This window comes from Saccopteryx leptura, chromosome 5 (assembly GCF_036850995.1).
Source record: "Saccopteryx leptura isolate mSacLep1 chromosome 5, mSacLep1_pri_phased_curated, whole genome shotgun sequence".
NCBI lineage: Eukaryota > Metazoa > Chordata > Mammalia > Chiroptera > Emballonuridae > Saccopteryx > Saccopteryx leptura.
The window spans coordinates 172,825,460-172,846,493 of NC_089507.1; the positions used below are offsets into that span (position 1 = coordinate 172,825,460).

The window sequence follows — 21,034 nt, forward strand, 5'->3', positions numbered from 1 at the left end:
GGCCAGGCTGATCCTGTTTTCTCAGGGATCTTTCCTTCATCATTTGTATCTTTTTAAAATTTTTTAAATTTTATTTATTTATTTATTTTTTACAGAGACAGAGAGTGAGTCAGAGAGAGGGATAGACAGGGACAGACAGACAGGAACGGAGAGAGATGAGAAGCATCAATCATTAGTTTTTCATTGCGCGTTGCAACACCTTAGTTGTTCATTGATTGCTTTCTCATATGTGCCTTCACCACGGGCCTTCAGCAGACCAAGTAACCCCTTGCTGGAGCCAGCAACCTTGGGTTTAAGCTGGTGGGCTTTTTGCTCAAACCAGATGAGCCCACGCTCAAGCTGGCAACCTTGGGGTCTCGAACCTGGGTCTTCCACATCCCAGTCCGACGCTCTATCCACTGTGTCACCGCCTGGTCAGGCTCATTTGTATCTTTTTACACCTTGAACAATCTTCAGTGTGTCAGTCTCTACTCAGACCTCACCCTTGCTGGAAGTTCTGTAGATTCACTCATGGTGTCCCGGAGGCAGTATTGTGTTGGAAAAGACTTGGCACTTTTTTGAGAGATTCGCTTTTGCTGCTGCTGCTGCTGCTGCTGCTGCTGCTGCTGCTGCTGCTGCTGCTGCTGTGTGTGTGTGTGTGTCCACCCTCACTAATCCTGGTTTCCATCTCTTTGTGCCCCACAGTGAGGGTTCCCTATTTCATTGACTTGAAGAAACCACAGGATCAAGGTCTGAATCACACCTGTAATTACTACCTCCAGCCAGAGGAAGATGTGACCATTGGAGTCTGGTGAGTGTCTGGCCAGGTGGTTACAAGACCAACATACCCACTCTGTGGGCTCTCCAGGAGGCAGGAGGGGCCTGCAGTGTGGCCAGTGCTGTTCTTGGCAGCTGTCTCTGAAACTGATGCACATCCATTTTTATCTTCACCTATTTCTAAAGCAGAGAGCTCTGCTAAATTTGGTCCTGATGGAGCACGATGAGATGGCACCAAACTATTCTGAGCTTTTCATACAGCTTTGTGAACCAAATTGCTTCTGTAGAGAGCCTGATTTCTAGGGGGAAAGAAAACTCTAGAAACAGAATATAAACACAATTGTCAGCACAGATTTGAGATACACCATCTTTCAGAGAAAGGAAAGTCTAGATATTGAAAACAGCTTGATTTCTTTTCACATTTAGCACTTTGGCAATTGGTAATGGTGGTGTTTGCTCTCTTCCTAGTTTTTACTTTTTGTAGCCATGAATTTGAATTGGATTTAAATTCTGTGACTTCTTTGTCTAACTTAGAATGTTTTTTTTTCCTGTGACGGGTGGGTATTTTCAAACAATTAAAGTGAAATTGACCAACCTTTCAGTGGCCGTTTCTTTTTTCTTTTTTCCCCCCAGAATGACTGATTCACTGTCCCATGATCTAGCTGGATTTCTTTTTCAGTCACATAATGTCTCTCCCTTCTGTGTACGTGAGAAGCTTCTAAATGAAATGCTGTGAATAGCTTCCCAGTGTGGATTGCTAGCAAGTTCAGGCACTTCTAATAATGGTCCTGAGTAGAGAACATAAAATGCGAAGAGAGATTTTGTTCTTAGGAGTTGGTTCTGGGACTCGAGAGTCTTTTGTCATTTCTGAATTGATGTAATCTAGCATTTCCTGAACACTGTGTGCACGTGGGTCTCTTGGCTTTTCCATCTTTAGTCATAAGCTTGATCTGTTTTGCTGAGAGCTGTTTGGGGGCAGTTGGTTGGCCCTCCTGCTGGTTAATGGAGGTTTGTGCTTTGAAGACATGGGGATTTAGTCAGGACTTTTTCTTTGTGGAGGGGTATTTGTAATACTGATACTTAGACTGAAAACTCTCATGGTAGTTAGCCAAAAAACTTGTGTTTACTGACAACAGTGACGAGTCTCTAGGTAATGACAGCCAGGCTGCCTGCTGGTGGGCACCAGCTGCCTGTCCATATCTGTGACCTGCACTGTTGAGACAGTGTGGGCCTTGGGCAGCAGTAGGCCGCTTCACCAACTGCCCTGTTGCAAATGCTTAGAGGAAAGCTGAGGATGTGCTTGGCCATCAGGTTGTTCTCAGCTGCTTATTTGTGGACATAGTTGTCCACCTGGCAGAAGGAAGAAGAGCCCCAGGAATTGGTCCTCTTTTCTCTGGCTTGGAGCTTCCTGGGCCTTTGTCAGGAGACCCAAGTTTGGATGTAGGCTGGCTACTGGAAGTGTATCAGCCCCTAGCACCTTTAAAATATACCTTTTTATTCCATGGGCTTATAATCGTAGGAAAGTGAAAATTGCAGTGGTCAGAACCACCCAAAATGTGATTGAAAAATACATTATCTGCCCTGGCCAGATAGCTCGGTTGATTGTTGGCCCAAGCATAAAAGTTGCCAGTTTGATCCCTGGTCAGGGCACATACAGGAACAAATCATTGTTTCTCTCTCTCTCTCTCTCTCTCTCTCTCTCTCTCTCTCTCTCTCCCTTTCTTCTTCTTCTTCTTCTTCTTCTTCTTCTTCTTCTTCTTCTTCTTCCTTCTCCTTTCTTCTCCTTTCTTCTTCTTTCTTCTTCTTCTCTCTTTCTCTCCACCCCCAAATCAATAAATTAAAAAAATTAAAAGATACATTAGAAATGAGATGCTGCTGCCTGACCAGGAGGTGGCGCAGTGGATAGAGCGGAGGACTGGGATGCGGAGGACGCAGGTTCAAGACCTCAAGGTCGCCAGCTTGAGCGTGGGCTCATCTGGTTTGAGCAAAAGCTCACCAGCTTGGACCCAAGGTCACTGGCTTGAACAAGGGGTTACTCAGTCTGCTGTAGCCCCATGGTCAAGGCACATATGAGAAAACAATCAATGAACAACTAAGGTGTTGCAACGAAAAACTGGTGGTTGATGCTCCTCATCTCTCTTCGTTCCTATCTGTCTGTCCCTATCTATCCCTCTCTCTGACTCTCTGTCTCTGAAAAAAAAGAAAAAAGAAATGAGATACTGCAATTTAATTTTTTAATAATTTTATTTAGAAAGTTATGTTTAATGGAGTGACATTGATCAATGTAGATTTCAGGTGAATATTTGTATAGCATTTAAACTGTTGATTATGTAGTGTGCCCATCACCCAAAGTCAAATCATTTTGTCACTGTATATTTGGTCCCTCTTTGAGATGCTGAAACTTAAAGCTAGAAAATAAGAAATTGGCCATTTACTACAGTATTTTTAAGGATTCTCAATAATTAATTTAAATAAGTTTTACAGAGAAACCTTTTTAATTCAGACCCCTCAATGATTAACAACAGTATTTGATGTGGCCTGATTTAAGATTGACTGGAGCATCTCTCTGAAGGAGGGTTTGGCCAAATAGATTGCGTCTGCAAGAGTGTGGCCTTGTGTGGAATGAGTTGGCTGACTATAAGCTCACCCACATCATAGGGCGGTCTGCCGTACCTACTCCTGCAGGGCTGAGTCTGCCGTAGGACAGCTGTGAGCAGGCTCAAGAATGTGCCATACATAGAAATGCTACTTTAAGGATGGCCAGGTTTCTAGTGCAGCTCACAGAGGCAAGTGTTGCTGAATTAACACATGTGACATGATACTATCCCAAGTACACTGAGAGTTAAATTGTGTACAGCTTAAAAATATGGATACGTATGAGGAGAAATGCTGTTGTTCAGCTAAAATGTATTAAGTGCTCATTCTGTTCTAGTCCCAGGTGAAGGACTGGTGACTTATCCAGCTGGTATCTTTACTCACGGAGTTTCCACTTCCTACTGGAGAAATATACTGCTCACAAAAATTAGGGGATATTTTATAGCAGGGATCGGGAACCTATGGCTCGTGAGCCAGGTGTGGCTCTTTTGATGGCTGCATCTGGCTCACAGACAAATCTTTAATAAAAAAAATAATAACACTAAAAATATAAAACATTCTCATGTATTACAATCCATTCATTTCCTACCGCTCATATTCATGGTTGCGGGTGGTTGGAGCCAATCACAGCTGTCCTCCGGTACAACACTAAATTTTTATTGGATAATGCGTAATGTACATGGGTCGTTGTATTGCTCTCACGGAATTACATTTTAAAATATGTGGCGTTCATGGCTCTCTCAGCCAAAAAGGTTCCTGGCCCCTGTTTTATAAGCTTCATACTCATTTTGAAAATATCCCTTAATTTTTGAGAGCTGTATAGCTGGCCCTACATTGTGGTGACTTCTAATGGTGTGAACCATTGAGGCTCAGTGAAGTTTATTTGCAAGTTAAGAAATCTCCTATGTAAGCTGTCAAAAACTATCCCTACACAGTTCAGTAGTTATTTATTCTGTTGATGGGGACAGTTTGCCTCTTCTGCCCACCCATCCCCTGCTGTCTGCTCAGTTATGACTTGAGCTCTACATTGTTCCTTCAACAGTCATCATCATCTGATTGTGCTGTTCCCCTCTGCTTCTGTGTCCAGGCACACTGTCCCTGCTATCTGGTGGAAGACTGCCCAAGGGAAGGACCAAATGTGGTATGAGGATGCCTTGGCTTCCAGTTATCCTATCATCCTTTACCTGCATGGGAATGCAGGCACCCGGTGAGAACAAAGAGCCCACACATGTGTTTTTTCTACAGTGCTGGCTCCTTTGCGGGCAAGAGTGTCTTAACCCACTACAGTGAGGGAGCGGGCGCACAGGGGAACAGAGGAAAAGACAGAATTCCTATATGTTTGCTGGAAGGGAGGTGGTCTAGGTGAAACTTACATGAAGCAGTGTTGCCACAGGCTCAGGACAAGGAAGGCTGTGCAAAGTAGGCCCAGATCCCGTTTCTTGAGAACCACCAATTAAGGAGGTATTGGAAGTTCTGTCCAGAAATCCCTTATCTGAAGCTCACACTGACTGGGGTGGGATGGAGGGGGCTGTGTCTCTGTATGCATGACTCAGATCCTCAGACACAGTGGGATATGTCTTTCTTCTTAATGTAATTTAAAGGACAAACTGTCTGAGGGTCCGTGATTGAAGGAACAAGGTTTCTTAGCCGGTAAGGAAGTGGTGGTCCCTCAGAGGGGTAAGAAGAGTGTCCTCTTCAGGGACACTGAGGAAAGTTGCCTCCTATTCACTGGCAGTGTCTGTCAGCCCTGTTTGAGGACTGCAGGCAGGTTAGAACTTCTTGCTGTCACGCACGCCCTGCTGGAGGTGGAGGAACACTTCCTAGAAAGGGCAGCAAGTGCTGAGAAGAGACGGGGGTGACATTGAAGGAGGGAAGCTTAAGACAGAGCAAGGCCAGCAAAGAAACCCCAGCTGAGCTGAGCGTGTACAGACAGGCTCACGTTCTGAGGTGGCCCCACAATGCTGTCAGGTCAGGATGACTTTCATGAGCTCTCTGCTTCCAGCTGTAAGCTAGCGGTGCCAGTGCGTCCAGCTGGCAGGTGATGAAAGTCAACTGTCTAAGGCAGCTAAAGCCCTTGTCCAGGTTTATCCCAGGTGCTTTTTTTTTTTTTTTTTTTTTTTTTTTTCATTTTTCTGAAGCTGGAAACAGGGAGAGACAGTCAGACAGACTCCCGCCTGCGCCCGACCGGGATCCACCCGGCACGCCCACCAGGGGCGACGCTCTGCCCACCAGGGGGCAATGCTCTGCCCATCCTGGGCGTCGCCATGTTGCGACCAGAGCCACTCTAGCGCCTGAGGCAGAGGCCACAGAGCCATGCCCAGCGCCCGGGCCATCTTTGCTCCAATGGAGCCTTGGCTGCGGGAGGGGAAGAGAGAGACCGAGAGGAAAGCGCGGCGGAGGGGTGGAGAAGCAAATGGGCGCTTCTCCTGTGTGCCCTGGCCGGGAATCGAACCCGGGTCCTCCGCACGCTAGGCCGACGCTCTACCGCTGAGCCAACCGGCCTGGGCCCCAGGTGCTTTTCAAGAGTGACTTTGACGGCATGTTCTTCAGATTAGCTGGATTGAAGTTACCACCACCCTTTGTTTAAAGAGGGCTCTTTTCACCCCATCTGGTCAGCCTTGCTCAGAAGTCTATGGGAGAGCAGGTGGAGGATGAAGGAGGAGGTGCATTTCATGAATGAGTACTATCTAAAGCATTACCTGAAACCCTCAAGAGGGTCACGGTTGCTGCAGCTACCTTAGGTCGTGTGAAAGAGAGCCCTCTGGGACCTGACAGGAGGCAGGGCTACTGCCTCGAGCCTTGGCCATCATGGCAGGCTAAGGGGTGGTCATTTTTTAGGCAGGACCAGCAAGGAGAGCAATGCATGGTCTGTTCTGGAGGGCAAAGCAGGTCACAGTGGGTGTCTGGGCAGAAGGTCTGTGCAGGGGACACACTTTGGAGTCTGTCTGTCCACAGTAACAACTGACCAACAACTGAACACAAAGTGAGGAGGGATAGATGGTCCTTGGACAAAGTATGCAAACATGTGAAATAGTTCGGATGTGTGAGAGCCTATTCTTCTTCAGTAATCAGTGCCCACAGAAACACTAGTCTGTTGGTGAAGAGATGGGAGACTGCGTTCTCACACACTCAGAGTAAAAGGCAAGGGTCCTCTAGAAGGACTCGGCGGTGATTGTCAAGATGACGATTGTACACTTTCAACTAATAAGTTCCTTGTATAGAAATGTGCCCCACATTCCTATATGTGAAAGGACATCACAGTCTGGCCATGGCAGCAAAACTTAAAGTCATTAGCAAGTGGAAAAGAGCCAAATGACCATGAGATGAGCAAAGCGACCACTGCTAAGAAAGAATGTGGTGAGGGTGAGCAGTGTGGGAGGCAGGTGTGTGTGGCAGACCCCTGTGGGTGTGTCTGCAGGTAAGGAAGTGCCTTTGCTTCTATCTGTACGTAGTCCCTGAGCACTAGGGAGCTGAGGAAGGGCTAGATGCCGAGGCAAGAGTGGGTGGGGCTTGCTGTGCATCCTCTGTGTGTGCCTTCTGAATTTGGTACTATACGTATCCTTTACCTTGTCAAAAATAAAAGTAAGATAATAATTAACAAGTATCCCCAGGGTTCTAAGACTGTCTTCTGCTTGGCACAGGACTGCTGGAGACAAGCTTGGGCCATGTAGGGTATCCCAAGGAGAAGGTCACCTGTCTACCTTCAACCTCCTGTATGGTTTTAGGGACCAAGTCAGTAAGGGCCCAGATGTTCCAGTACTGACCCTAGGCCTGGTTCTTTGAGATGATGCATTAATATCTATTCTTGTTTCCTTTACCCTGACACTCTAGAGGAGGTGATCATCGAGTGGAGCTTTACAAGGTAGGTGAGGATGGTACAGAGTATGACAGAAAGAGCAGTGCCCACACGATACATGATGGGTTGGGCAATGTCTGCACGGTATATGACTGAGAGAGCAGTGTCCAGATGGGGTATGATGGGCAGAACAGTGTCTGCACGGTCTGTGACAGAGGGAGCATTGCCCAGGTGTTTCCTGTCTGTTCTTTCCAGGTGTTATGAGCAGAAGGGAGTCTTTCTGGTGCTGCCTCGGTGGAGTGCTTCCTACAGTGCTGCCTCCAAGAATAGTTTCCAAAATCAGGATGAATGGGCCTTATGGATCTCATGCCAGATACTGGCTGATTGCATAAAAGTCATTTGAAATTGTTTGTGCTTTACTCATCTATGAAAGGAATGGAGAGGGCAAAGGGTCAGACAACTATACTTGACTGCGAAGTTGCAGGCTCAGGAATTGGGCCAGCACAGAAGTTTCTCACCTCCACTGGGCCATTCAGTGGCAGCCTAGCTGGTCTCCCAGGTGACGGGGGCTGCTGCAGGCGGGTGTGTAGACCTCCCCTTCTATGTGGCTTTCATCTTCATCAGGTATTTGGGTCTAGGAGCCTGAAATGTGCAGTTGCTACCGGTGTCTGGGGCCACCTAGCCTGTCTCTCCTCCTCTTCCTCTTCCTCCTCCCCTCCTCCTCCTCCCCTCCTCCTCCTTCCCCTCCTCCTCCTCCTTCCCCTCCTCCTTCTCCTTCCCCTCCTCCTCCTCCTCCTCCTCCTCGTCCTCCTCCTCCTCCTCGTCCTCCTCCCCCTCCTCCTCCTCCTCTCCTCCTCGTCGTCCTCCTCCTCCTCCTCCTCCTCCTTCTCCTCCTCCTCCTCCTCCTCCTTCCCCTCCTTCCCGTCCTCCTCCTCCTCCTTCCCCTCCTTCCCCTCCTTCTCGTCCTCTTCCTCCTTCCCCTCCTCCTTCTCCTCCTCCTCCTTCCCCTCCTCCTCCTCCTTCTTCCCCTCCTCCTCCTCCTCCTCCTCCTCGTCCTCCTCCCCCTCCTCCTCGTCCTCCTCCTCTCAGACAGGCATCTGCATTTGCTACAGGGCAGAAAGGGACATAAGCAGATATGTGGGAACATCTGTGCCAAGTGGGCACTGCTCTGTCTGTCATGTACTGAGCAGACAGCTCCAGGCCGTGGAGCATTGGTTTCCTTCTTGGATTAGCTGAAGTCAGGGAAGGGAATGGTTGGAAAACCATGCTGAGGTTCTGTTCCTGGAATGGCTCATTCCAGGAGTGGGTGTGGCTCTGGAAAGTGTAGGACCTGCAAGAGGCTGGGAGCTAGAAGGAAGCACTGCAGGCTGCCCAGGGCAGCCTAAGGAGAAAGGAGGCAGGGCCAGACAGTGACTCTGGGTGGCTTGGTGGCCAGCTGCTTGGCTTATGCTCTGGGCAGACCCAAGCTTCCCTGAGGGGTGGGGGTGGGAAGAAGGCTGTAAATTGGGATCTAATGAGAGAAATTACCTAGTCTAGAGGGTTTTTTAATAACAAAAATGATTCCGTGAAAGCTTAAAATCTGAGATCTATTAGGTTGCAGATGGAGTTCCTCGTCCTGGGCTGCTGGGTGAGCAAAGTCCCCGCTGTCTGCCCCTGGCGGCTGCCTTTGAGCCCCTGAGTTCAGAGGTGCAGGTGTGGCTCTGAGCCAGGGGACTGGCTTCTTGCTCACGTTGCTGAGGTGGAAGGCATCAGCTTATCTAGTAGCAGCAGTTGCTACTGGGAATGGAGCAACATGATGGCTCTGTTAAGTCTTTATTAAGTTACCCCTCTGTATACGGCACAAAGACAGAAATCAGAATGGGTTTAGTAAAGGGCAAGTTGCCCTCTGTCCAGGATGTGAGAATTTTTGCCCAGATGTTTATTTTTCACTCTACAGGTGCTGAGTTCCCTTGGTTATCACGTGGTCACCTTTGACTACAGAGGTGAGGGTTCTTTTGAAATTGCATCTCCCGAATTTCCCACCCCCTCCAGTTAATGTCGGATGTGCAGGCATCACTCTGAGAGGCTCAGGCTCAGCTAGCGTGCCTGACCTGTGGTAACTGTTGAGGTGGTGGCGGGGCAGGTTCTTCAGTGAGTGTCCCGCATGCAGCCCCCAGGGGCATCCCTCCTGCACGGAGGCACCGGTGCCTAGAACCCCAGCATGGGTCTTCTGTGAGCAGCATCTTAAATGTGGAGGATTCTTTTTTCTGTACTGGACTCAGACTTTCTCTGTAGTTGGACATCAGACACATTTTATACTTAAGAAAACTTGTCTAGTAGAAGTTATGAAAGCAGGAAAAAGAACTGCTAAGAGAGAAGATTCTTGTTCTTGCCCCCTCAGTATTTCTTCCTTCTTGAATAAACCAGGGCTTGCCACTGAGGAGATCCTTCTGCCTCAGTGAGCCAGGAAATAGAAAATATTTGTATTAATAGTGATGAGCTGTGTGAGAAGTGTATGCCTCCCCAGTCCTCAGGTGGAGAGAGCAAAGGGCTCAACGCGCTTGAGTGGCTTACTTTGACCTTCTTGGATAGCAGTGTTGTCCATATCCCCAGACCCATGTTATGTTAGTTTCCTCTTGTTGCTGTAACAAATTACCACAAACTTAATGTCTTAAAATAGCACAAATTTATTACCTTGCAGTTCTGGGGTCAGAAGTCCAAAATCTTAACCTCTGGGCAGAGGCAGATTTAACAGCGGGTGCACCTGGCACACGCCCTGGGCCCCGACTTCTGAAGGGCCTCACAAAACCCCAACTTTACACTTTCTTTTAATGGCACCAAGTTTGGTTTCATATGTGTAATTTTAACATTAATAATACATTATTTCTTATTTATATAAAAATATAGGTAACATGTATTTTTATTTTCCCGGTCTCTCTCTCTCTTCTTAAGGGGCTCAATATTTTCTTCTGCACCCGGGGCCTCAACGACCTTAATCCGCCTCTGCCTCTGGGCTAAAATCAAGCTGTTGGTAGGGCTGGTTCCTTCAGAGGGTTCTGTGGTTTTTTGCTTTTCCAGCCTCTTGACGCGGCACTTATTCCTTGACTATTGGCCTCTTGCATCTGCGTTACTCTGACTCTGACTTTGTCTTTCTCTTTTACTTACAAAGACCTTTGTGATTACTTTGGTCCCTCACGATAAGCCAGGATACTCTCATCTCCAGGTGAGCTGTCCGCAGCCTAATTCCTCATTCTGTGACAAAACCACTTCTGTGCCTGGCAAGGTCCTGGACCTTTCGAATGTCAGGTGACCTCTAGGTTCTTTTTTCTTTTTTTAATTTTTATTTATTGATTTTTTTCAAGACACAAGTCCAGGTGTGAGTAAGTTTTTAAAGCTTGGGACAGTGAGGCAAAGGAAGCGCCCCTGGGGACCGGGTGGGTGAGTAATCTGCTGTTGCCCATGTTCTGGGTGCAAGTCTCCTTGGGACCCTTACAGCTTAGGATAGAAGAAGCAAAGGAGGGGGGCACAGGCATTCTCAAAGAAGGGAGTGCGCTGGTGTTCTTTGTCCTGAGGGTTTTATCTGGTTTTTATAGGTGGGAATTTTAGGGGTGGTCCCAGGGGAGGATCTCAACACAATAGTCATTAGATTCCCAGGTGTGTCATTTAGTATGCTGATATATTAAAATGAGTGTATAATAGATTTGAGGATTCTTTTTCTGGTTACTTTTACTTTTATCTTGGATTATTAGTATTGCGGTAATTGGTTTTTTTGTTATCTGTGTCCCTGACTACAGTGATTTAAAACAGTGGTTTTCAACCTTTTTACATGTGGGGACTGGTGAAAATAGAGTTATTTCAAGGACCTCTAAGGCAGAAATCACCCTGAGCATAAGTGAATTTGACTAAGATCACTAGGTCTATAATCTTCATATAAACTCAGTGTTAACTCTTTCTTGGACCAGCACAAAAATTCAAAAAACACTAATCGAAACCACCTGCTTTTAGGCATCTTCAGATAGGGAGGGTGGGGTTTGGTGACTCAGCAGCTGGCTGTTCATTTGCTCTGCCCATGCAGCCATTTGTTCAGCCACTTGTCCGTCTCCTCATTGTGCTTCCCAGGGTATGTTCCTAGTTTCCTGCTAACTGCCTCACTTCCACATAACATATTCATAAGTTCCAGGGGTAAGGATGTACGGGGTGGCGGGATCATTATTCTACCTACCAGAGGAATGGTATTTTTACAGAGGACTGTTTTATCAGGTTGAAAGTTCTGGGTGGGGAAGGATCCTGAAATGAGGACCTACAAAGTAGTTGACTCATTCGTCCTCTCCCCATGCTAAAAATGCTTTTCTGTTGCTGCTGTGCTCTGCGCCTTGGCGATGATGAGAAGGGGCAGCCTTCTTCCTTCTTCACCTCTCTGTGCTTCTAGCAGGAAATGAAGTCCAGTATAGCACTTTTTCTTACCTGTTCTTAGTGAATCTGTATTTTTAAGCACTGCAAGACAGAGTTTGGCTTCTAAGCATCTCTCCCTGTTTCTGTGTGTTTGTCTTTGTCCCTCTCTGTCCCTGCCTCCCACTTGTGCCCTGAGCCTTTCAGTCTTGCCTTGTTTCTCACATGACTTCTTCCCTAATCTGGTATCTGGGACGTCCTGGGGAGGTGGCTTTTATGCCCACTTACTCTGTGGGCTTTTGCTTATGCAGCAGAACCTGCTCATTCTGAAAGTGCCTTGTGGTGCTTTCAGATCATTTGATGATGACTCACTGCTGAGCTGGTAGCAATGACAAGGGCACTTGACCTCTCCCTGAGACTGGGTGGAGGGCCTTTGGGGAGGACCCAGTGTTGGGGCAGATGGGTTTGGCTTTCCTCTGTTATGCAAACATGATACTTAGAGCCCTTGCCTCTGTGTGTCAGAGTGTGTGTCAGAGTTGACTGGAGCCTGGACTTCCCCCTACCAACCCTATCACCCACCCTGTTTCCCAGAACCTCGTCTCCTGACTCCCTTGCCTATTCAAGCTGGGCCATGGAGTCTGGATTGGGCTCAGGGGCCCCTATGCAGGCTTGGCTCTCATTGGCTCCTCATTCTGGGCCAGCCACCAGCAAGCCCCCAGTGTGGGGAGGCTGATGTCCCAGCAGGACCACCCACCTTCTGCACTGCTGCTCATCGGGACTCAGACAGGGCATGTGATAGCCTTTGGTTCAGGGATTGTAACTGAGTGAGGAGATGGGAGCAGTAGGACCAGGCTTGTCAGGACACCCTGTGTGTGGCACTGTGGATGAGGCTGTGGCAGTAGGAGACTGGCACTGCCCCTCCTGGCCTGGGCCTGCCTCTTGAGAGGGGGTAGGCCTGCCTCTCAGCTCAGGAGGTTCAGTGAGCTGAGCTTGACTTCCTTCTCTCTGCTTAACTCCCGCAGGCTGGGGTGACTCACTAGGCACACCATCAGAGCGGGGCATGACCTATGATGCACTCCATGTTTTTGATTGGATCAAAGCGAGAAGTGGAGATAACCCTGTGTATATTTGGGGTCACTCCCTAGGCACTGGGTAAGAGTTCCCAGCATGACGTGGCCTTTGAGGAGCAGGTCTTTATGGGGCAACTTTCCAACCTGGACTCCCTGCGGGCGCCCCGGTGGCATGTGGATCCTGCAGCACCTTAGTTTCAATAAGTTTTCTCTCTTGTCTGCATGCGGGACGGGGGTGAGGTGCCAGAAAACAGAAGCGTTTGACGTGCTTTAACCCTAAGCCCAAGAAGTGACTAGGGACACACATGAACAAGTTGTGGGGGGTCTCCCTTCCGCAGAGAGGACAGGCAGACTCTCTGCAGCCCAACGTTGTGCCCAGAGAAGAGCAGAGCAGATAGGGTTCAAGTTCCAGATGTACCTGGGCATCACATCCTCTGGTTTTGGACTGTGTGTGCTGCCAACAAGCTCCAGGGTCAGGCTCTGATCACTGCAGACCAGAGGCCCTGATAACAGCTAGGCCACATAGCCCGTACTTGGCTTACCAGAGCACTTGGGGAAAGCAACAGTGCCAAGGCAGGAAGTACTTTATTGTTCCATTTGGGGTCACCTAAGTTGTTTCTGCTGCTGTGAGGTCCAGAGTGTGTCTAAAAGGAGCAGCTGATATCAGAGCACAGAGTCCCAAGACCTTCAGCAGCCTAGCCTCTTCCTGCTGCCTTTCCCTGAAGTGCAGTGGCTGCGACCCCTTTCTCGGGTTGCTGCTCACCTTGGTAGCATGCTTCAGTTGGTGTTTCTGTTGCTGAAGTGAACACAGCCTGCTGCATTGGGACAGGACCTGCAGGCCAGGTATTCATTATCAGGGACAGTGCTCCTGTCATGTCCTTGTGGGGAGAATAGCCGTGTGCTCTCCGAAATGGTGCCCTGACAGAGGGGAACAGGCCATCCTGCTATATTTTTACAGGACATGCCCGATGTAGACCTGGGACAAGAAGAGGCTCTGAGAACTATGCACATAGACTGCATCTTCCTCTCAGCTGATAGGGTGGCCCTGGTCCCCACTGTTCCTCTGTCCATCTCAGCAGCACTCCAACCAGGTGTCAGCTGAGGGGCATTGTTATGCAGCTTGAAGGAGTCTGCTCCTGGTGAGGCTGCAGAACACACCTGGGGGACGTGAAGGACACTGTCCTTGTCAGAGGGGTTGGCTGATGGCTGGGGCAGCCAGGCCCAGTCCTGGAGCATTTTTGTTACCCAAACCCCTTTCCTACAGATCCCATGGCACTTTCTAGTATTAGAACAGTCTCATATAAAACAATTTTTTGTCAAAATGCAACTGAACTGTTTTCTTTTCTCTTTTCAGAGTGGCAACAAATCTGGCACGGCGCCTCTGTGAGCGAGGTAGGGGCTCATGTGGCATGTGTGGGCACAGGCTCCTCGTGGTCCTGGGGCTCCCTAGGTGCTGACTGCGTTCTGGTCCCTGCTGGGAGTTCTTGTGAAGTGGGTACTGTGGGCAAGCACCACAGTGACTGTGCTCAGTGTCCTCATGGAGCCTCTTGAGCTGGATAGTGAGGGCAGGGCCTGGGCAGACCCTCAGCTGGCCTAAGCCTGCATTCCGCCTGGGTTGTCAAACAGCTGGTGCAGCCTCACCAGGCAACAGGCTCCAGATAAATGGCTTCAGCAGATGTTGTTCTCGGAAGCGACTGACGGCCACCTCAGGGTCCTCTGTGTGGGTGCTTCTCTCATGCGAACTGTAGGAGAGTCTGGGGGGGTGGCTCGGCCAGCACCCAGGTTTCACTGTCTTTTCTGGAGGGCTGCCCCTCCCACAAACCCTGTTTTGTCTGGGCTTTTTGCCTACTTTACAATTCCCTGGTTTTTTTTTTACTTATCTAGAGACTCCTCCAGATGCCCTTATATTGGAATCTCCATTCACTAATATCCGCGAAGAAGCCAAGAGTCATCCATTCTCAGTGGCAAGTATAGATCTTATTAAAAATTGACTTATTTTAATTATTAAAATAACTATAATAAATAAGGGTAAAATAAAGCAATGATTATAGAAATTACTTAAATATTCTAATGAATACAGATTTATTAAAAATTAAACCTTGTTTAATTCTGGGCATTGGCCTGACTCCAGAGCTGCCCAGGAAGTTTATGACTTTATGGCCAGGTAGGATGGGTTCATAGCTGGGTCATCTAGCGTGGTAGGACCCACAGGAAGCCTTGCCCTCATGGTATGGGTTGCCCACTGTTTGCTCCATGGGGCTCAACCCAGCTGGGAGCTGTTGCCCCAGCTGCATCCTCAGGGGTGAGCTGGTGGCTCCCTCACTCTCCATCCCCACAGACAGTGCTCAGCAGCCAGGCTCTCAGGGTTGTATCTCAGGGTGATGCCTTGCCCAGAGGGGCTCCTCGTGGCCTGTTACTTCCTCCTCCATTCCACTGCTTTCTAGCTGGCTGTGTTTTCTGGGGAGCTGTGTCAGCACACCACCTGATCTCATGCTGCTCTGTTGCAAACCAAGAGTCCTCTTTACTTCTTTGATGTTGCTTTTCTCCCAAGTCATATGGACGCCTGTTGTCCTTGGGGTGGTGGTCCTGATGCCTGTGGGATGTCTGGTCTTTAGGCTGCTGCTGTGAGGTTTGGGAACCCTGTTTGCAGGCAGCCCTTGCTACAGCCGGTCAGGAGACCTCAAGAAGAGTCTGTGATTAGGGCACAGAGGGGCAGGGGTGCCCCAGTAAAGCTATTGGGGGTACAGGTCAGTATGCTAGGAAGCAGGTGTGTATCCAGGGTATTCAGCACCCTCTGTCTGAACCCTTGACCTTGGCCTTCCATGTGGGTATTTTAATTGATGTGTCTGCACATTGTTTTATGTCTCCCTCAGATATATCGATACTTCCCTGGGTTTGACTGGTTCTTCCTTGATCCCATTACAAGCAGTGGAATTAAATTTGCAAATGATGAAAAGTGAGTATTGTGGTAGAGTACCTAATTTTTCAGTTTAGAAAAACACTGAGAACCCCCAGGATAACACTGTTCAGTCACATTAACCGAATAAGACGGAATTCTGAGAAGACCATGGTTCTTCTCTGAACAATATGTCAGGGAAAGCAGGTGGAGGGCTGCAGCTGAAAGGAAGAGGAGCATGGAGGGACTGTAGGATTAAAGTTATATGAAAACAGTGTTTTTTCCACATGGTTTTTATTTAAAAATAGTTTGGCAAGGGTATTAAAGTAGTAATAGTAACTGTTATTCAAAAAATGACTTTTACTTAGCCATTTGGTTGATATTGACTATGAAAAGATGTTACAAAGTTTATTATTAAAATATTTCTATTAGGTAAACAAAAATAAATATTCTAGTTAAGGACTCATTCTTTGAATAACAAATATCATATTCTGTTGACAGTGTCTTTGTGATGTCTTTATTTCATGTTTTAATTTTTTCAAAAAAGGGGAAAAATTCTCATTTAATATTCAGTTATTTATATAATCCCTATATAAATATTTCATTAAAATTTTAAAATCTGGGAGAGTGACGTCAGAGAAATGGTGCCGTGAGGGATGCTCCTGATATCTCCCCTGAAATTTCAACCAATTCAACAACTAAAGAGAGAAAAAATCTCAGGAGCATCTGAAATATACACACACCAGACAAAGGTATGATTGGTCGAAAAGGTGGCTGAACATATAATCCACTCTGAAGGAAATAAGACAGAGAACAGGGTATTTTGCGTTCCTCACTGATCTGAGGAAGGGGCAGTTTTGTCTGGAGTCGAGCGAAGCGGAGGGTCTGAGGCAGAGGGAAGTTGCTGGGTGAGGGTGGATGATCAAGTAGAAGAAAGAACACGCCAGCTCTGCCTGATATCGTGGATGAGGGGCATATATGGGTGGCAGGCTCCGACAAAGGTTACCTGTGTGGGGTGCTCATGGCAGCCGGCGCTTGAGCCAGCAGCTTTGTGAGCTCCTGGCTCTGCGATCATGAGTGGTGTGCAAGTGGCTCCACCTGCGACCACTGGTGTGGGCACGCACACATGCTGGAGGGCTTAGCCTGAGATTATCAGCAATAGACATTCGTGTGGGCTGTTGCCAGCGTCTTTGTGCATTCCCAGCTTCACGACCACCAGCATGGGATGTGCTCGAGGGCTGGGATCCTTGGTCCTGGAACTGCCCGGGCAGGGTACCTCTGTGAGGCCTATACAGGCTTCTGAGCACATTTCTGCATTCCCAACTATGACTGAGATCACAGGCACTGTGCATCTAAGGGGGTGGGTGCAGGCGTCTGTATGCACTGCTGAAGTCGTGAGGGCTCTTCGCACATGTGGATTGCTGTGGGCTACCAAACAGTGCACAAGGGAGAAGCCTGTGGAGATTAGACCCGCGGAACACAAGAGAAAAGCCTGTGGAGATTAGACCCGTGGAGCACAAGAGAGAAGCCTGTGGAGATGACCCACAGAGCACTGAGGTGTACTAGACATGACCGGGGCCCTTAGAAAGGCGCTTGATCTGCAATCAGCTCCCAGCCCTGCCTGCTCTCACTGGCAGCTCTGGTTGGCACAGCCTTACTCAGAACTGTGCTTTGAACAGTACTGGAGCAAAGACCTGGCTGCTCTTAGAACCTCTTGCTCTGCAAGCAGTGGCTGGAGCAAACCTTACAGCTAAGTCCCCAGGCTGCTAGCTCAGGTGGGAGAGCCGTGGGGTGAGGCACCTGGAAAACTTGAGACTCCCATTGTCAGAGCCTCCAAGCCCTAATAAGCCCTGCCTACCAACAGGACTGAGGCCCAGCCTACGTCATTGCCACAGTGACTCAACAGCAAACCTCTATCCAAGAGCCCTATAGGGGCAAAACCTGTAGCACAGCACCACCTGTCAAAAAAAAGGAAGAAGCTACCTCTCAAAACCAGGAAAAAATACGTTTTTAGAACTTTTTTTTCCCCATTTTGGTCATTTTATCTTCTTTCCTTTTTAGTCTTTTCTTCTTCATTTGAACTTCATTATCCATAGTGGTTACATTTTTCATTCTTGTTTTTTATGAGGGTTTTATTTTAAAAACCATTACTTTTTCTTTTTTCTTTTTTTTCTCATTTGATAATTTATCAACAAATGATTATATTTTGGATTCATATTTTTCTTTGTGGCATTTTGCATGTCTTTGACTTTATTTTCTTATCTCTTTTGTCATTTTTCCTCAGTTTCTGCTCCTTGTTCTCTGTAGTGTTTGTTCCACTTATCATTATAGAATTTTCATTTTTTCACTATATTTTTTCAACTTTTATTTTCTTAATTATCTCTTATTAGTGTTATTAACAGTACCACTTTCAAATGCCATTAAGGAAAAAGAAATCAAATATGGATACAAAAGACAGAGATGTAGCTCAGATAGATGATGATAAATCTCTAGAAAAAATTTTCAATTACTTGGAAACCTTGGAGTTAAATGACAGAGAATTAAAAATTAAAGTCCTAAAAATACTCAGAGAAATTCAAGAAAGCACGGAAAGGTAATTTAGAGAGCTCAAAAAACAATTTAATGAACAAAAAGAATACGTCACCAAGGAAACTGAAACTATAAAAAGGAACCAGACAGAGATGAAAAACTCAATACATGAACTGAAAAATGAGGTAACAAGCTTAGCTAATAGAACAGGCCAGATAGAGGAAAGAATTAGTGACATAGAAGACAGGCAACTAGAGATCCTACAGAGAGGAGGAGAGAGACGAATTTTAAAAAATGAGAAAGCCCTTTAGGAATTGTCTGATTCCATCAGAAAGAGCAACATAAGAATAATGGGTATATCAGAAAGAGAAAAGAGAGAAAATGGAATGGAGAATGTATTCCAACAAATAATCGAGAACTTCCCAAGCCTGTGGAAAGAATTAGAGCCTCGAATCCAAGAATCAAACAGAACACTGAGGTACCTTAACCCAAGCAGACCTACTCCAAGGCACATTGTAATGAAATTATCATAAACCAGTGACAAAGAAAAAATCCTCAAGGTAGCCAGGGAAAAGAATACAGCATATAAAGGAAGGCCCATTAGGCTATCATTAGATTTCTCAGTAGAAATTGTACAAGCCAGAAGAGAGTGGACCCTAATATTTAAAGTACTGAAAGAGAGGAACTTCCAGCCAAGAATGCTATATCCATCAAAGCTATCCTTCAAATACAAAGGGGAAATAAATACATTCAAAAATATAGAAAAGATGAGGGAATTTATCACCAGAAAACCCCAACTTCAGGAAATACTAAAGGGGGTTATCCGACCAGATATAAAGAACAAAACAAAACAAAATCACAAGTAAAAGCTCCAACAAGATCATAATAAAAACAAGATTAATCTGTGACAACAAAAACAAAAAAGAGGAGAAGACAAAGATTAACAGTAGCAAAGGAGGAGTTCAGAAGCACTTATGAGATAATGTACTATAATGACTATGATATATGTCCTTCTTATTACCTAATGGTAACCACCCCTGGAAAAAAACACTACAGAAACACATTGCTTAAAAAAGAGAAAACAGGAAAGAAGTATGGAATACAACCAAACAAAAACAAATGACAGAAAAACAAAAGAGAAGAACCAAACAAGATACAGAGCTATTAGAAAGCAATATATAAAATGGCAATAGGAAAACCTCAAGTGTCAATAATTACATTAAATGTAAATGGATTGAACTCACCAATAAAAAGACACAGAGTATCAGAGTGGATCAAAAAAGAAAATCCAAGTGTATGTTGCCTTCAAGAAATAAATCTAAGCTACAAGGAAAAAAACAAATTCAAAGTAAAAGGTTGAAAAACGATTCTCCAAGCAAATAATATCCAAAGAAAAGCAGGTGTAACCATACTCATATTTAACAATGCTGACTACAAGGCAGCAAAGATAATCAGAAAAAGATGGTAATTTCATAATGATAAAGGGGACATTGAATCAAGACATACACTTCTTAATATATATGCACCAAACCAAGGAGCACCAATGTATATAAGACATCTATTAACTGACCTAAAAATAAAAACTGACAAAAATACAGTCATACACCGCTGATGGCTCTAGATTGTTCGTCCAAACAAAAAATTAATAAAGAAATATTGGCCTTAAATGAAACACTAGAACAATTGGATATGACAGACATCTTCAGGACATTTCATCTTAAAACGCCAGAGTATATATTTTTCTCCAGTATACACAGAACATTCTCAAAAATTGACCATATGTTGGGCCACAAAACTAACATTAACAAATTCAGAAAGGTTGAAATTATACCAAGCATATTCTCTGATCATAAAGCTTTGAAACTAGAATTCAACTGCAAAAAAGAAGTAAACAAACCCACAAAAATGTGGAAATTAAACAACATACTTCTAAAAAACTACTGGGTCAAAGAAGAAATAAAAGCAGAGATCAAAAGATATATACAAACAAAAATGACAGCATGTATCAGAATCTCTGGGATGCAGCAAAAGCAGTAATAGGAGGGAAGTTCATATCACTACAGGCTTATATTAACAAACTAGAGAGAGCCCAAGTAAACAACTTAACATCACATCTTAAGGAAGTTGAAAAAGAAGAACAAAGGCAACCTAAAACCAGCAGAAGAAAAGAAATAATAAAAATCAGAGCAGAAATAAATGAAATAGAGAGCAAATAATTATAGAAAGAATCAATAAAATAGGAGCTGGTTTCTTGAAAAGATCAACAAAATTGACAAACCCTTGGCATGACTCACTAAGGAAAAAAGAAAGGACTCATATAAACAAAATCCAAAATGAAAGAGAAGAAATCACCACAGATATCATAGGTATACAAAGAATTATCATAAAATACTATGAAAAACTAGATGCCACCAAATTTAAATATCTAGAAGAAATGGATAAATTCCTAGAACAATACAATCTTCCTAGACTGAGTCACGAAGTAGATAGTCTAAACAGCCCCATAAGCGGGAAAGAAATATAAGCAACTATCAAAAACTTCCCCAAAAATAAAAGTCCAGGGCCAGAGGGATATACTAGTGAATTCTATCAAACATTCAAAGATTTGGTTCCTGTTCTACTCAAAGTCTTCAAAAAATTAAAAAGAAGCAATACTTCCAAACACATTTTATGAGGCCAACATAATAACCCTTATACCAAAACCTGGCAAGGACAATACAAAAAAAGAAAACCACAAACCAATATCTCTAATGAATTACAGAGGCCATAAATCCTAAACAAAATACTAGCAAATTGAATACAACTACACATTAAAAAAATAATTTATCGCCCTGGCCGGTTGGCTCAGCAGTAGAGCGTCGGCCTGGCGTGCGGGGGACCCAGGTTCGATTCCCGGCCAGGGCACATAGGAGAAGTGCCCATTTGCTTCTCCACCCCCCTCCCCTCCTTCCTCTCTGTCTCTTTCTTCCCCTCCCGCAGCCAAGGCTCCATTGGAGCAAAGATGGCCCGGGCGCTGGGGATGGC

The 21,034-nt window shown here is 45.9% G+C and overlaps 1 protein-coding gene across 1 annotated transcript in view; it reads left to right on the plus strand.

Moving 5' to 3' along the window:
• Positions 1-21,034, plus strand: part of ABHD12 (abhydrolase domain containing 12, lysophospholipase) — a 90,194-nt gene that overhangs the window by 62,099 nt on the left and 7,061 nt on the right. Inside the window, exons 3-10 of the mRNA XM_066386927.1 lie at positions 685-790; positions 4,439-4,558; positions 7,183-7,213; positions 9,084-9,129; positions 12,538-12,667; positions 13,940-13,977; positions 14,470-14,549; positions 15,459-15,541. Coding sequence (XP_066243024.1) covers positions 685-790; positions 4,439-4,558; positions 7,183-7,213; positions 9,084-9,129; positions 12,538-12,667; positions 13,940-13,977; positions 14,470-14,549; positions 15,459-15,541 — 634 coding nt within the window. The remainder of the gene's footprint in view (positions 1-684; positions 791-4,438; positions 4,559-7,182; positions 7,214-9,083; positions 9,130-12,537; positions 12,668-13,939; positions 13,978-14,469; positions 14,550-15,458; positions 15,542-21,034) is intronic.